This window comes from Hyla sarda, chromosome 2 (genome assembly GCF_029499605.1).
Source record: "Hyla sarda isolate aHylSar1 chromosome 2, aHylSar1.hap1, whole genome shotgun sequence".
NCBI lineage: Eukaryota > Metazoa > Chordata > Amphibia > Anura > Hylidae > Hyla > Hyla sarda.
Genome location: NC_079190.1, coordinates 316,152,023 through 316,169,465, shown reverse-complemented (window position 1 = coordinate 316,169,465; position 17,443 = coordinate 316,152,023). Strand labels below are relative to the sequence as shown.

At 38.9% G+C, this 17,443-nt stretch overlaps 1 protein-coding gene across 3 annotated transcripts in view; it reads left to right on the top strand.

The window, feature by feature from the left end:
* The window catches only part of PKP1 (plakophilin 1), a 112,837-nt gene extending 101,780 nt beyond the window's left edge, over positions 1 to 11,057 (top strand). For all 3 annotated transcript variants that reach the window (XM_056557744.1, XM_056557742.1, XM_056557743.1), the window contains 3 exons: positions 3,587 to 3,671; positions 9,478 to 9,581; positions 9,681 to 11,057. In XM_056557744.1, coding sequence (XP_056413719.1) covers positions 3,587 to 3,671; positions 9,478 to 9,552 — 160 coding nt within the window. In that variant the 3' untranslated portion in view covers positions 9,553 to 9,581; positions 9,681 to 11,057. The remainder of the gene's footprint in view (positions 1 to 3,586; positions 3,672 to 9,477; positions 9,582 to 9,680) is intronic.
* The last annotated feature ends 6,386 nt before the right edge of the window (positions 11,058 to 17,443 follow it).

Genomic DNA, 17,443 nt, shown 5'->3' with positions numbered 1-17,443 from the left:
GGAGCTCGCTCTGCATTCACTCCTTGTCTGCTGTTGGTGCATCCGCAGCATTAAATATGAGTTTTCCTATATAACTACAGTAGAGAAGAAGGCATTTAATAGACTGGCCTTTTCCTTATTATCCTTCATCAATACATCCAGATTACTTTTGGGGGAAACAATTAAGCTTTGTTTCTTATTATGTGTGTCTTTGTGGCAATTATTCTTTCTGGTGCAGTTTTTGCTACTTTTATTTTTTTTCTTACACCCTTTATTTTTTATTTTTTTTATTCCTGAACAACCCCTCATGAGAAAAATGTAATTAATATGTGATTTGGGGGGGTATTGACCAAATTCAAAAAACTGGGTTATAATGCTGATAAACAGCTTTAAGAAGAGTGCTTACTTACAATAATTTGTGGAATAGTTGCAATATTATCTTTACTAGCCTGTCTTGGGGGAGCGTAGGCGCCGCTGCCTCGCTACACCCGAGAGCACCCAGCAGGCTCCTATGTCCTGGTACAGATTATTGTAACCCTTTTTTTTTTTTAAAGCTGTTCACCTGTACTGTAACCCAATATATTGAGTTTAGTGCAAGTAAACAGCCAGTCAGTTGCTCTTTAACCTTTTAAGGACGCAGAGTTTTCCAGTTTTAGCATTTTCGTTTTTTCCTCATCACCTTCTAAAAATAACACTTTAAATTTTTCACCTAAAAATCCATATGATGGTTTATTGTTTGCGCCACCAATTCTACTTTGTAATGACATCAGTCATTTTACCCAAAAAATCTACGGCAAAATGGAGAAAAAAAATAATTGTGTGACAAAATGGGGGCCTTTTGGGGGCTTCTGTTTCTATGCCGTAAATTTTTCGGTAAAAATGACACTTTTTTCTTTAGGTCCATATGGTTAAAATGATACCCTACTTATATAGGTTTGATTTTGTATTACTTGTGAAAAAGATCATAACTACATGCAGGAAAATTTATACTTTAAAATTGTCCTCTTCTGACCCCTATAATTTTTTTATTTTTCCATGTACGGGGCGGTATGAGGGCTAATTTTTTCGCCGTGATCTGAAGATTTTATCGGTACCACTTTTGTTTTGATCGGACTTTTTAATCGCTTTTTATTCATTTTTTATGGTATAAAAAGTTACCAAAAATACGCTATTTTGGACTTTGGAATTTCTTTGCGCGTACGCCATTGACCGTGTGGTTTAATTAACTATATATTTTTTTTAGTGCGGACATTTACGCATGCGGCGATACCACGTATGTCTATTTTTATTTACACATGTTTTTTTTTTTTTATTGGGAAAAGGGGGGTGATTCAAATTTTTATTAGGGAAGGGGTTAAACAAACTTTTTTTTTTTTGCAATGTTATAGCCCCCATAGGGGACTGTAACATGCAGTACATTGATTCAATACACTGATCACTGCCATTGTATTGTGTTATCGGCGGTTGATTGCTCAATCCGGGATTTCAGGCTTGGAGCAATCAATCGCCGATCGGACACGCAGGAGGCAGGTAAGGGACCCTCCTGTTGCGTTTTAGCTGATCAGGACATCGCGATTTTACCGCGATGATCCCGACTGAACTGCTGGGAAGCTTTTACTTTCACTTTAGATCAGCCCGATCGGCGATGTCCAGCATTAGCTGTGGGTCCTGGTTGCTTATAGCAATCGGGACCCACCGGGTATGATGCGCACTCACCTGCTGAGCATGCGTCGGCAAGGAGTTAAAAATAAAAAAAAGTCCTCACCCCTTCATCCTTCTTCTTGATGATGTGTTGTCTCAGCAAGAGGCGCCCGCTGTGGGGACCAAGAGAGAGGAGTATAGATTTATTTCTAACCCACCCCCAGCCATATATATATATATATATATATATATATATATATATATATATACTAGCAGAGTACCTGGCATTGCCCGGTTTTTCCTTCCTAATCCTTGTTGGGGAGGAAAATCAACAAAGGAGGAAGCTTTTGACTTCATATCCCATCCTCATATATTGTCATATCCCAACCCCATATCCTGTCTTCATATCTCAACTTCATATCCCAACCCCATATCCCATCCTCCTATCCCGTCCTCCTATCTCGACCTCCTATCTCGACCTCCTATCCCGACCCGTAATATGTGTACTAGGTATTGAAATATCTCCAGACGTACGGAAGTTATGTAGGAACATACATTTCCCATTGATTTGCATGGGACTTTACACAAAAACCCTGACCCTCACAAATGGGTGTAGTTGAGGTTTAAATTAACTATCCTCTATTTTAATTGGACATATTAGTAACATATGACCAAGTATTATCGAAATATCTCCAGCCGTTTGGAAGTTATGCTGTAACATATATTTCCCATAGACTTGTATGGGACTTTAAACAAAAACCCTGACCCTGGCAAATTGGGGTGAGTAAGGGTTAAATCACCTATCCTATGTTTGTTATTGACATATAAGTAACATGTGTGCCAAGTTTCATGTTAATATCTTTAGCCGTTTGGACACACACACACACACACACACATTGAGTTTTATATATATATATATATATATATATATATATATATATATATACATATATATTTTTATTTATTTTATTCCCAACCCCTTTAATGCCAAAGCACTATCTTTTATAGTAGTTTAAATGCTCTCGATGCTATAAATCCTTTGAAATGAGGAAAGTTCAGAAACATTGAACATAAAAAAAAAATAACATCACATCAAAAACAACATCACAACATCCGAGCACATGCACTTCCCTGCACTTAGAAACCTTGATATCAGTAAGAATATTGGAAAAATGCATGTAAAGAACAATGTATGTAACACAGCGTTCTGATCAATGTTTCTGTCACTAGGTTATGCTGACTTCAGAGTCTTATAAAGGCTAAAAGTCTGCACTTCAATCTCACCTTACAGGTCTTGAAATCAGTTGTTGTATGTAGGAGACCAGATTATGAACTGTGGCACTGTCCAAGTACTGTCCAAGTACTTCTAGACCCAACAGTATTTAAAGGGGTATTCTAGTGAAAAACTTTTTTTTAAAGTCAACTGGTGCCAGAAAGTTAAACAGATTTGTAAATTACTTCTATAAAAAAATCTTAATCCTTCCTGTACTTATTAGCTGCTGAATACTACAGTGGAAATTATTTTCCGTTTGAAACACAGAGCTGTCTGCTGACATCATGAGCACAGTGCTCTCTGCTGACATCTCTGTCAATTTTAGGAACTGCCAGCGTAAAAGGAAATCCCCATAGCAAACATATGCTGTTCTGGACAGTTCCTAATATGGACAGAGATGTCAGCAGAGAGCACTGTGCTCATGATGTCAGCAGACAGCTCTGTGTTTCAAAAAGAAAAGAATTTCCGCTGTAGTATTCAGCAGCTAATAAGTACAGGAAGGATTAAGACTTTTTAATAGAAGTAATTTACAAATCTGTTTAACTTTCTGGCACCAGTTGATTAAAAAATAATAATAATAAAGTTTTTCACCGGAGTACCCCTTTAAATTCTTGATGAGATTTTTCTTTACAATGTGAAAAAAAAGTAAAGTAAAACTGTTCCTGTCATTTCTAACATTGTGTACTTTCACAGAGGTTCACCTAAAGCTGCAGAAGCAGCTCGTCTTTTCCTGACAGACATGTGGTCTCAGAAGGAGTTACAAGGAATATTAAAACAGGTACATTGACACTTATTTTCTATTAAAGAGCTTGAATTTGCAGCAAGTTGTTTAAATGACATCTTAGTTCTGTTGTAGCATTTCCCAGCACTGAAATATTTAACCTTATACCATAAAACATTTGCTCTGAACAATAGTGTTGAAATTATTTTCACTGGCAACATTATATCGTTGTTATCATCATATTAGATTTGTAGAGCCCAACAAACACTTGTAAACCTGTTGTTTAAGCATTAAAGGGGTACTCCGGTGAAAACCTTTTTTCTTTTAAATCAACTGGTGGCAGAAAGTTAAACATATTTGTAAATTAGTTGAAAGAACTCCGTCCGGCACCAAGGTATGAGGTAAAAAAGGCTTGTCTTTATTTATTCCACAGCAGGATACATACAGATAAAGATGTCTGATGCGTTTCGCCCTTTGCAGGGCTTAATCGTAGACTAATACATCTTATAACAAACACGATTAAAATACTGAGCGGTCCGGTCACATGACCTACCGCATCATCACATTAAAATTGCATGGAAAAACTGGATACCTGGATAATACATGGATCACACCCTATTTTAGGAAAACCTGAGGTGGCTCTCTACGAGCTAATTCACACCATCCTATTTGGCCATTACTCCTGTGTGCGAATTTTATCCTAAATTTATAACGATATGGCTGTAAGCCTGACTAATTTGATAATCCCAAATATTAAATACAATTGGTATGAAACAGAAGGGCCATCTATAAAAATTGTATCGCTTATAGGAATGGTGGAAACGACAAAATGACTAATACTATCTGAGATTTGGTTTAAGACTATACGGTATTTCTGAGATAGTGCCAAACTCACTCTTATTTTTATTTATTATTTTTTACTTTTATTTTATTTTATTTAAATTTTCTGTTATTCTAGATATTAAAGCCTGTAAAGATTTTACTGATAGAAATGAATTCTACATATATTCATCACACAGGATAAAGATGTGGATGAATTTAGGTAGTGCTTAATACATATTATTTTATTCTTGTATATAAAAGTATTTATCAATCAAGGGAAACTAGATAATAACGTTGGCTATAACGATATATACCTATAATTTTATAGTTGCTAATGTAAATTCTTCCTGATTTCATGATTATATGTATACTTTACTATATTCATATTTTATTTATATTTTTATTTTTAATATTATTATTACATTGTAACTTAAGTTTTTATTTATTATATTTTTGTTAATGTTTTTATTATGATTTTAGTTTTGTTACTATTTATTAATACATCACTCTAGTGATGTATGACCAATATGAATGGGACGATATATTTCACGGACAGGTATTTATCAAATCTAGTCTCTTATTCAGGCCTTGCGGATGTCTAGTTGCTAATAGAAACATCCAAAATGTTTCCCGATTATATAGCAGTCTCCTTAAATCACCTCCCCTAGCTCCTAGTTGTATTTTTTCCACTCCTGTGACCCTCAAAAAGCTGTCGTCCCCTGCGTGTACTTCTCTAAAGTGTTTAGAAAGCATGGACACACTGGATACATTGTTTTTAATGTCGGCCACATGTTTACGAAACCTTGTTTTTAGGGTGTTGCCTGTACAACCTGTATATTGGATCCTACAGGCAATACAAGTGGCCACATATACGATCGATTTTGAATTACAATTAATGTAATCTTTAATTTTATATTCTTTACCTGTGCAACATGATATTATTTTGTTTGTTTGTTCTATAAAGTTGCAGGTAATGCATCTAGTGTGTCCACACTTCCAACACCCTGTTGTTTCCAGCCATGTTCCCCTATTTTTCTTGGGGTTGGATTGGCTTGTAAACAAACTAGGTGACAATGAGGATCCCAACGTAGGGCCTCTACGGGGTACTGATGTAATACCTTCTTGTACTATATTTTTCAAGATGGGGTCTATTTCTAGTACCGGGACATATTTATTAATTATACTTCTTATTTGATTGAATTGTACACTATAGGGCGTAACAAAATAAGGTTTTCTTGTACCATCACTTCTATTTTTGGATGAAATTCTACTACCTTCTCTATTTGAATATGTTGTTAACACATCTCGATCCAATTTGTCAATTCTATCCATTGAGTATAGGAGCACTTTATCATTATAACCCCTCTCCTTAAATCTATCAACTGTTTCCTTTTTTACTTGTTCGAACCTCATCTTGTCCGAACAGTTCCTTTTGGTACGACAGAGTTCCCCAAATGGAATATTGTTAATCACATGTCTTGGGTGGCATGATGATGCCAATAATACCGAGTTCGTTGCAGTGTCCTTTCTAAAAGGGTATACTTCTATTTTACTTTCCTTACTGGTTAATGTTATATCTAAGAAATTCACAGACGACTTGCTGAAATGTGAGGTGAATCTGAGGTTTAGATTGTTATCACTAATGTACTGCACAAATTCGCAAAACCGCTCCTCAGTGCCTTTCCAAATAATCAGCAAGTCGTCGATGAATCTTCCTATCCAGTGGATTTCTCCAAAAAAGGGGCTATCCGAATTAAATATAAATTTCTGGGAACAAGTAAAAAAGGAAACAGTTGATAGATTTAAGGAGAGGGGTTATAATGATAAAGTGCTCCTAGACTCAATGGATAGAATTGACAAATTGGATCGAGATGTGTTAACAACATATGCAAATAGAGAAGGTAGTAGAATTTCATCCAAAAATAGAAGTGATGGTACAAGAAAACCTTATTTTGTTACGCCCTATAGTGTACAATTCAATCAAATAAGAAGTATAATTAATAAATATGTCCCGGTACTAGAAATAGACCCCATCTTGAAAAATATAGTACAAGAAGGTATTACATCAGTACCCCGTAGAGGCCCTACGTTGGGATCCTCATTGTCACCTAGTTTGTTTACAAGCCAATCCAACCCCAAGAAAAATAGGGGAACATGGCTGGAAACAACAGGGTGTTGGAAGTGTGGACACACTAGATGCATTACCTGCAACTTTATAGAACAAACAAACAAAATAATATCATGTTGCACAGGTAAAGAATATAAAATTAAATATTACATTAATTGTAATTCAAAATCGATCGTATATGTGGCCACTTGTATTGCCTGTAGGATCCAATATACAGGTTGTACAGGCAACACCCTAAAATCAAGGTTTCGTAAACATGTGGCCGACATTAAAAACAATGTATCCAGTAAGTCCATGCTTTCTAAACACTTTAGAGAAGTACACGCAGGGGACGACAGCTTTTTGAGGGTCACAGGAGTGGAAAAAATACAACTAGGAGCTAGGGGAGGTGATTTAAGGAGACTGCTATATAATCGGGAAACATTTTGGATGTTTCTATTAGCAACTAGACATCCGCAAGGCCTGAATAAGAGACTAGATTTGATAAATACCTGTCCGTGAAATATATCGTCCCATTCATATTGGTCATACATGTAAAAAATCGGTCTGCATCTGTTAGAGTATTGCCGCTTACAAATAAATATAATGAAATAAATTAATAATATATAACGAAATAATACCTATTAACTATGCTATTCATCACAAAAAATTGGTCTGCATCTGTTAAAGTATTGCCGTTTACAAATAAATATAATGAAATCAATTAATAATATATAACGAAATAATACCTATTAACTATGCCATTCACCAATATAAAAAGAAGAGTCTTGCTATAATTATATTAAAAAAGGTAATAATAATAACAAAAGTAAAATTAAAATAAAATAATAGGTAATAAAAGATAACCATTATAGCGCATAATATTTGGTGAAACACTAACAACTAGAGTGATGTATTAATAAATAGTAACAAAACTAAAATCATAATAAAAACATTAACAAAAATATAATAAATAAAAACTTAAGTTACAATGTAATAATAATATTAAAAATAAAAATATAAATAAAATATGAATATAGTAAAGTATACATATAATCATGAAATCAGGAAGAATTTACATTAGCAACTATAAAATTATAGGTATATATCGTTATAGCCAACGTTATTATCTAGTTTCCCTTGATTGATAAATACTTTTATATACAAGAATAAAATAATATGTATTAAGCACTACCTAAATTCATCCACATCTTTATCCTGTGTGATGAATATATGTAGAATTCATTTCTATCAGTAAAATCTTTACAGGCTTTAATATCTAGAATAACAGAAAATTTAAATAAAATAAAATAAAAGTAAAAAATAATAAATAAAAATAAGAGTGAGTTTGGCACTATCTCAGAAATACCGTATAGTCTTAAACCAAATCTCAGATAGTATTAGTCATTTTGTCGTTTCCACCATTCCTATAAGCGATACAATTTTTATAGATGGCCCTTCTGTTTCATACCAATTGTATTTAATATTTGGGATTATCAAATTAGTCAGGCTTACAGCCATATCGTTATAAATTTTGGATAAAATTTGCACACAGGAGTAATGGCCAAATAGGATGGTGTGAATTAGCTCGTAGAGAGCCACCTCATGTTTTCCTAAAATAGGGTGTGATCCATGTATTATCCAGGTATCCAGTTTTTCCATGCAATTTTAATGTGATGATGCGGTAGGTCATGTGACCGGACTGCTCAGTATTTTAATCGTGTTTGTTATAAGATGTATTAGTCTACGATTAAGCCCTGCAAAGGGCGAAACGCGTCAGACATGTTTATCTGTATGTATCCTGCTGTGGAATAAATAAAGACAAGCCTTTTTTACCTCATACCTTGGTGCCGGACGGAGTTCTTTCAAGTATAAGGAGTTGCCGGAGGCAGTGCCGGCAGTCCGCAGCACAGGTGCAGGAGGTGTCCGGAGCTGGTGAGAGCGGTATCCATATCCCTTTGCCATATTTGTAAATTACTTCTATTAAAAAATCTTAATCCTTCCTGTACTTATTAGCTGCTGAATACTACAGAGGAAATTCTTTTCTTTTTGGAATGCTCTCTGATGACATCACGAGCACAATTCTCTCTGCTGACGTTATTATAATAATAATAACGCTTTATTTATTGTTGTCCTTAGTGGGATTTGAACCCAAGTCCCCAGCACTGCAAGGCAGCAGTGCTAACCACTTAGCCACCATGCTGCCCTTAGCATACATCTGCTATGCATGGTTGCTAAAATGGACAGAGATGTCAGCAGAGAGCACTGTGCTCGTGATGTCATCAGTTTTCCAAAAAGAACGGAATTTCCTCTGCAGCATTCAGCAGCTAATAAGTACTGGAAGGATTAAGATTTTTTAATAGAAGGAATTTACAAATATGTTTAACTTTCTGCCACCAGTTGATTTAAAAGAAAAAAGGTTTTCACCGGAGTACTCCTTTAAGATGATATAGTCGAAAGTTTTAACTGGCCCATTAATATGTTGCTTGTGGAAAACTTTGTGGGCCTTACCAGTCAGTATTATAACTAGTAGAAATTTTGCATGTGTTTGTAACAGGCTTTATCTGTAATTTAAACAAATAAAGTGACATACAGCAATCAGACAGTAATAATTTAACCATAACAGTAGAAATAGCCATAGAATAGGACTCATATGTTTGGTTTATAGTGTATTTATTCTAACCTGAGGTAAATAAGAAAGATGTACCCCACACGCTCCTACATGTAGATGCACTTTGCCCCACCACCAGGAGGCACATTATGAATCTAGTTTGTAGAAGTAAAACATTTTAATATATATCTATTTTCAATTCCCCCAAATGTGCCATTATATGATTCAAATAGGGGTGTGAATGCTAGGAGGCTGAGAGGGTGTTATTTAGTCTAGCTGCTATTATTTATTTGTCTGATGCTCACAATTCTTTTCTAAAACAGCAAGGTCTAGACAAGAGCCTTATGGGATCCCTTGCAAGTTCTGCCCTTCGAAGTACAGTGACCCGAATGTTCTAACATCGCTTGCAATGTAAAGTATTTTTTAGGTAAACACATTTTTTAAAATCTTTTCTAATTGATTCTGCTACTTTTACCCTATTACTTTTCAATTTCAAAATGAAATTTAAAAACTTCTTTCTTTGCAGATTCCCTGCACTTATTTACAAGCTTGTCATCGTTCTGGAATTTCCAAGGACTTGAAACAATCCAACAGATTTTTAATTTTTTTTCTTAAATAAACCAAAAAAAAATTAACACATTCAAAAGGTTTTTCTCAAAGTTCTAAAAGTTAGACTCTGTATGGTTACATAGTTACTTGTGCTTTCAAAACTGAACATTTTGATCAAGGTCATCCTTTGTAACCCTACTGGGCTTAATATAATTAAAATTATAAACATTTTTTTTAATATACTCACTTTATTGATTTTGCATTGTTCTGCTCATCACTTTGTGATCTTTTTCACAATCCTACATGATCAAGCATAGTGATCAGTTTTTCTGACTGATGAATTCTCAGTGTGGAATAGTCAGATTGTTAACTTAAATGGGTATTCCAGCCTTAGACATCTCATCCCTATCCCAAGGATAGGGGATAAGATGTCTGAACGCAGAGGTCCCAACTGTTGGGACCCCTGCGATCTCCGTGCTGCCCCCGTCATTCTGTGACGGTCACTGCTCCAGAGACGTGACTTCATGGCCACGCCCCCCTTGTGACACACCACCTCTATTCATGTCTATGGGAGGGAGTGTGGACGTGGTATCACATCTCTGTCTTGGAACCAACGTCCTACACAGAATGCCCGGGGCTGCACGGAGATCGCTGAGGTCCCAGTGGCGGGACCCCTGTGATGAGACATCTTATCCCTATCCTTTGGATAGGGGATAAGCTGTCTAAGGCCAGAATACTCATTTTCAGAACAGTGTAGAGTTGGTGAAGGTATATTCAAAAGTCTTATCTTATTGACATACACTAAAAAGTTTACAACTTGTAAAACCACTTTCAATTATATTTTACCTGTTTTAGCAACTGACTTGCATTTAGATGCTGGCTTTATCATTGTATTACAAAAAAAAAATTTTACCAACTGGTCATACTCATTAACAGTATTTTATTTCTTAGCTTTTCAGTATAATACAGCAACAGCTTTTTAATGGTGTTAGAAAATATGTAAACACAAGCTTTTTTTCTTAGGAATTTGTTTAAATTCATCCTTTATATGGGTTTGGGAAGGAGAAATAGGACACTTCAAAAGAGAAATGGAGTGTGCAACTAGTTCTTAAAGATCAGTATTCATTTTATTATTATTTTTTTTATAAATGTTTCATTGTATATGCTAACATTCTTGAGCTGAATGACTTACTTTATGCATTAAGGAGATTGTCTGTTGACTTAAATTATGTTTAAAAACAAATGGCTCTGTCACATCTCCATATCAAGACGGACAAGGAATAAAAACTGTTTTTTATGTGGCCAGACAGTTCCTCTATGCAAAATATATGTACAATGCCTTTTGTCAATAAAAATTAAGAAAATAAGTGTTTCATGTAAGCTAATTAATTAATGTCACAGTAATGTGTAAAAAAAACATGCAGCGGCACATACCTCAGAACTTCTTCCAACAAGAAATTGGATTCCTCCGACTAACCCACAGAAGACACAGGATGTTCCTGTACACCAGTGGTTCCCAACCTTTTTCGGCTCGGGGCACCCCTTGGCTAAAAAAAAAAAAAGCAATGCACAATACGTATATATCTTTTGACTATGTAGATTACAGTGCTGCTATATGCAATAGCTCACAAATGACATGTTCTCTGTTCAGCGTCATTCCCTTCTCTTCTTCCTCTGGTCCGGGCCATCATGAAGATTTTTTCCAGCCACAACTCTTCACCGTAAAACCTGAAAAACAAACTTATTAGGCTCCGCACTTTTCCGCCACACATAATGTATCCTACTTCCTAACACACATAACAAAATGCCACACCCACACACAATGCCTTCAGCCTGTAGGTAGGTAGCTTGGCTTCAGTCTTGCCACTTTTACAAGTGAAGAGGAATACAGGGGTGTAAAGGGGTAACAGAGGTGTAGAAAGGTGTACATGGGTGACAGGTGTGTAGAGGAGTAGACATGGGTAACAGGGGTGTTGGGGGTGTAGAGGAGTGTACATGGGTGACATAGGGGTGTAGCTGGTGACAGATTTTATTATAAGTGGTAGCCAGCATGGGTTTACTAACAATAGAAGTTGTCAAACCAATCTAATTTGCTTTTATGAAGATGTGAGTAGAAGCCTTGACAGAGGAATGGCTGTGGATATAGTGTTTCTGGATTTTGCTAAAGCGTTTGATACTGTCCCTCATAGACGTCTGACAGGTAAGTTAAGGTCTTTGGGTTTGGAAACTTTAGTTTGTAACTGGATTGAACACTGGCTCGTACCCAGAGAGTGGTGGTCAATGATTCGTACTCTGATTGGTCCCCGGTTATTAGTGGTGTACCCCAAGGTTCAGTACTGGGCCCGCTGTTGTTTAATTTATTTATCAATGACATAGAGGATGGCATTAACAGCTCTGTTTCTATCTTTGCAGATGACACCAAGTTTTGTAGCACGGTACTGTCTATAGAGGATGTGTATAGGTAACAAGATGACTTGGATAGACTAAGTGTCTGGGCATCCACTTGGCAAATGAGGTTCAATGTGGATAAATGTAAAGTTATGCATCTGGGTACTAATAACATGCATGCGTCATATGTCTTAGGGGGGATTAAACTGTCAGAGTCACTGGTAGAGAAGGATCTGGGTGTACTTGTAGATCACAGACTACAGAATAGCATGCAATGTCAGGCTGCTGCTTCCAAGGCCGGCAGGATATTGTCATGTATAAAAAGAGGCATGGACTCGAAAGACAGGGACATAATACTCCCCCTTTATAAAGCATTGGTATGGCCTCATCTGGAATATGCTGTTCAGTTTTGGGCACCAGTCCATAAAAGGGACACTGTGGAGCTGCATAGGGTGCAGTGACGTGCGACTAAACTAATATGGGGCATGGAACATCTTAGTTATGAGGAGCCATTAAAGGAGTTACAATTGTTTAGTCTTGAGAAGAGACGTTTAAGGGGGGATATGATAAATGTATATAAGTATATTAATAGCCCATACAAAAAATATGGAGAAAAACTGTTCCAGGTTAAACCCCCCCAAAGGACGAGGGGGCACTCCCTCCGTCTGGAGAAGAAAAGATTTTGTCTCAAGGGGCGACACGCCTTCTTTACCATAAGAACTGTGAACTTATGGAACAGTCTACCTCAGGAACTGGTCACAGCAGAAAAATGTTACAGCTTTAAAACAGGGTTAGATACATTCCTGGAACAAAATAACATTAATGCTTATGAAGAAATATAAAATCCCATCCCTTCCCCAATATCGCGCTACACCCCTACCCTTCAATTCCCTGGTTGAACTTGATGGTTGTATGTCTTTTTTCAACCGTACTAACTATGTAAACAATATACCCCCCGGTGACCCCCCGACCTATGATGGCCCCGACATACGATAATTTTAACATGCGACTGCATCTCAGAGGCCATCACATGTTGAAGGCAGCATCAACATACAATGCTTTTCTATGTCGGGGCCATCGCATAAACGGCTATCCGGCAGCGCAGACTGCTTCAGCTGCTGCCGGATAGCCGTTTACAGTGCCCCGTGTGCTCCGGTTATGGTCTCTTACCTGTCCTCGGGGCTCCGGAGTGTCCTCTTTGGGATCCCCTGCATCGCCGGTGCTCTCCTTCGTAGTCATCACGTCACCGCGCACGCCGTCCCGTCATCCAATAGGAGTGGCATGTGTAGTGACGTGATGGCGGTGACGGAGAGAGCGGATCCCGGAGAAACAGAGACGTCCGGAGTGCCGGGGACAGGTGAGTATAACTTCCTATTCTTTCCATTGCACAGATCCCTCAACATGCAATGGTTTCAACAAACGATGGTTCATTTGGAACGGATTACCATCGTATGTTGAGGGACCACTGTATACGTGTATATATATATATATATATATATATATATATATATATATATATATAGTAAATTTGGGTAGCCGTATTAGTCCAGTGATGCAGATGCAAATCAAAAAATGTTGCAATATCTTGTAATACCTTTTTTATTGGACTAACAGAATTTTTTAGAGACAAGCTTTCGGGATTCCTCCCTTTATCAAGCCCAAAGCAAATCTAAGCTCACAAGCAGAAGACACAGGTTACATCTCACAAATATGCAGGGGTTAAGGCAATAGATGTGAAGAATTCACACTAAGATGGGCCATAAATTGTCCTGCTACAGGAACATACCCTACATAGTTTGCCTCATCACTGAACAAAATCTTCTTTATAAACTGAGGGTCCTGTTCCAATTTTTGTTTTGCCCATTCTGCAAATTCAGTGCCATCTGGGTCATCCTCGTTGAGATGCTGCAGTAGCTGGAGTTTGTAAGGGGGCCATTTGTGAGTAGCTAATATCCGCCGAAGGGATGTTCGACTAATGCCACTCTTCAGTGACATGCGGAGAGTGCTACGCTGTGGGCTCTTGCTGAATGAAGCTAGGACAGCCACTGATGTTTCTTCATTAGTGACAGATTTCATGCATCCACATTTTGGCAAATCCAACACTGAACCAGTTCACAAAACTTAGCAAGCAGTTTGCTAACTGTAGCATGGGAGATGGGTGGTCCGTAGGGTGTCTTGCATTAAAAATCTGCTGCAATGACCCGGTTACTGCGTTCACCAGACATCAACCAGGAGCGGATCCAGAGTCGAGTCTCGGGAGGGGCACTATTAAAGTATTTTGTGTTGGCAGACAGAAAACAAGGTGTTGCTTACGGAACTTACAATATTATTAAATGTATCATACAGTCCTAACCTTGTTTAAGACTCTTAGGCCATGTTCACATGTCAGAATAATTATCAAATATACCAATTGCCGCAGAATGGGAAAGTGCTAAAGAAGTTTTTACCATTTAAAACTACAGCTTCCAGTATGACCTAAGTAGTGGTAAGGGGATGCTGGGAGTTGTTGTTTCACCCATCATTACTGCAGAACTTCTTCAGTGACTACAGCTCTGATGGGACACACACAGGAGGATACAGAATGACATCAGTGACTACAGGTGACGTCTTCTCTATAGTCTTTCCTTATTTAATTCAGATGTACATACCACCGGGACTTGTTTCAGCTAAATGTTCTCCCTGCAGAACCTGATGCCCAGACGTCTCCTCACTATGTCAGCGGATTCTGATCCTCTATATGAAAACAATAATTATTAGAATACTGCCAAACACTGTATTCTTCGAATATAATACTGGCACATACCTTCTGAATATAATTCTGACACACTGTACCTCCTGAATATACAACACACTGTACCCTCTGAATATAATACTATCACACACCGTACCCTCTGAATATGATACTACCACACACTGCGCCATCTAAATATAATACTACCACACACTGTGCCCTCTGAATATAACACTACCACACACTGTGCCCTCTAAATTTAATACTAACAAACACTGCACTCTCTGAATATAATACTACCACACACTGCACTCTCTGAATATAATACTACCACACTGTGCCCTCTAAATTTAATACTACCACACACTGCACTCTCTGAATAGAATACTACCACACACTGCACTCTCTGAATATCATACTACCACACACTGTGCCCTCTAAATTTAATACTACCACACACTGCACTCTCTGAATAGAATACTACCACACACTGTACCCTCTGTATATAATACTACCAAACACTGCACTCTCTGAATATAATACTACCACACACTGCACTCTCTGAATATACTACCACACACTGTGCCCTCTAAATGTAATACTACCACACACTGCACTCTCTGAATAGAATACTACCACACACTGTACCCTCTGTATATAATACTACCACACACTGCACTCTCTGAATATAATACTACCACACACTGTACCCTCTAAATGTAATACTACCACACACTGCACTCTCTGAATATAACTTGCTGTGCAGTGCACACTCTGAATAAAATACCCAAATGTATTGTGGCCCATAAAAAAATGTACCACCCCAGAAATTCCTCATAATCTACAATATACTTCTGAAATGCAAAACACTCTGTGCCTTCACATATAGTAATAATGCCCCATCTTGTGCCCCTACATATAATTATTATGACCCGTCCTTTTCCCCCCACATAATAATGCCCTGTGCCCCTAACATATATTGCCCCCTGTGCTGTGCCCTTCACATATAATTCCCCGTTCTTTGCCCCTCACATATAATGCCCCATCATGCGTCCCTCACATATAATGCCCCCTGTGCTGTGCCCCGCACATATAATGCTCCCCGTGCTGTGCCCCTCACATATAATGTCCCCTGTGCTGTTCCCCTCACATATAATGCCCCCTGTGCTGTGCCCCTCACATATAATGCCCCCCATGCTGTGCCCCTCACATATAATGCTCCTGTCATATGCCCCACACATATAATGCCCCCTGTGCTGTGCTCTTCACATATAATGCCCCCGTTCTTTGCCCCTCACCTTATAATGCCCCATCATGCACCCCTCACATATAATGCCCCGTGCTGTGCCCTTCACATATAATGCCCCCGTTCTTTGCCCCTCACATTTAATGCCCTCATCATGCGCCCCTCACATATAATGCCCCCTGTCCTGTCCAGTCAGGGGGCATTATATGTGAGGGGCACAGCACAGGGGGCATTATATGTTTGGGGCACATGACAGGAGCATTATATGTGAGGGGCACAGGACAGGGGGCATTAAATGTGAGGGGCGCATGATGGCGCATTATATATGAGGGGCACAGGATGGGGGCATTATTTGTGAGGGGCACAGCACAGGGGGCATTATATGTGTGGGGCACAGCACAGGGGGCATTATATGTGATGGGCACAGAACAAGGGGCATTATATGTGTGGGGCACAGCACGGGCATTATATGTGAGGGGAACAGCACGTGGGGCACAGCACAGGGGGCATTATATGTGTGGGGCACAGCACAGGGGGCATTATGTGTGGGGCACAGCACAGGGGGCATTATATGATATAATGCCCCCTGTGCTGTGCCCCACACATAATGCCCCCTGTGCTGTGCCCCTCACATATAATGCCCCCTGTGCTGTGCCCACACATATAAATTATATGTGTGCGGGGCACAGCAAAGGGGCATTATATGTGTGGGGCACAGCACAGGGGGTATTATGTGTGGGGCACAGCACAGGGGGCATTATATGATATAATGCCCCCTGTGCTGTGCCCCACACATATAATGCCCCCTGTGCTGTGCCCCCCACACATATAATTTATATGTGTGGGCACAGCACAGGGGGCATTATATGCGAGGGGCACAGCACAGGGGGCCCCCCCTGTCATGTGCTCTTAACATATAGTGCCCCCAGTGCTTTGCCCTGCAGCACCTCACATAAAAAATTCCCCTTTCTCTCCCCCTCCAATACAGTGGCACATATTCCAAATCCCAAATCCCCTGGGCCTTGAGCATACTCTTCTTACTTACTGCATGCTGGCCGCGGGGACAGGATTTCCGGGCGCCGGCGCGATGATGTGACGTCATCGCGCCGGCCTACAGAGGATCGCGTCCCCGCAGCTCACACGCTGTGTACTCACAGCGTGTAACTGCCTAGGTTAGTGAATGGTGGAGCGGAAACTTACAGCTTCGGCTCCACCATTCTAGGGGGCGGGGGACAGCAATCTCGGGGGGGGGGGCAATTGCCCCGTTGCCCTCCCCCCCCCTGGATCCGCCACTGACATCAACACAATTTCTATCCGCTCCTCACGTGCTAACCTCGACGACATGTCAATGGCTGTAAACAAAGATAAACTTGAA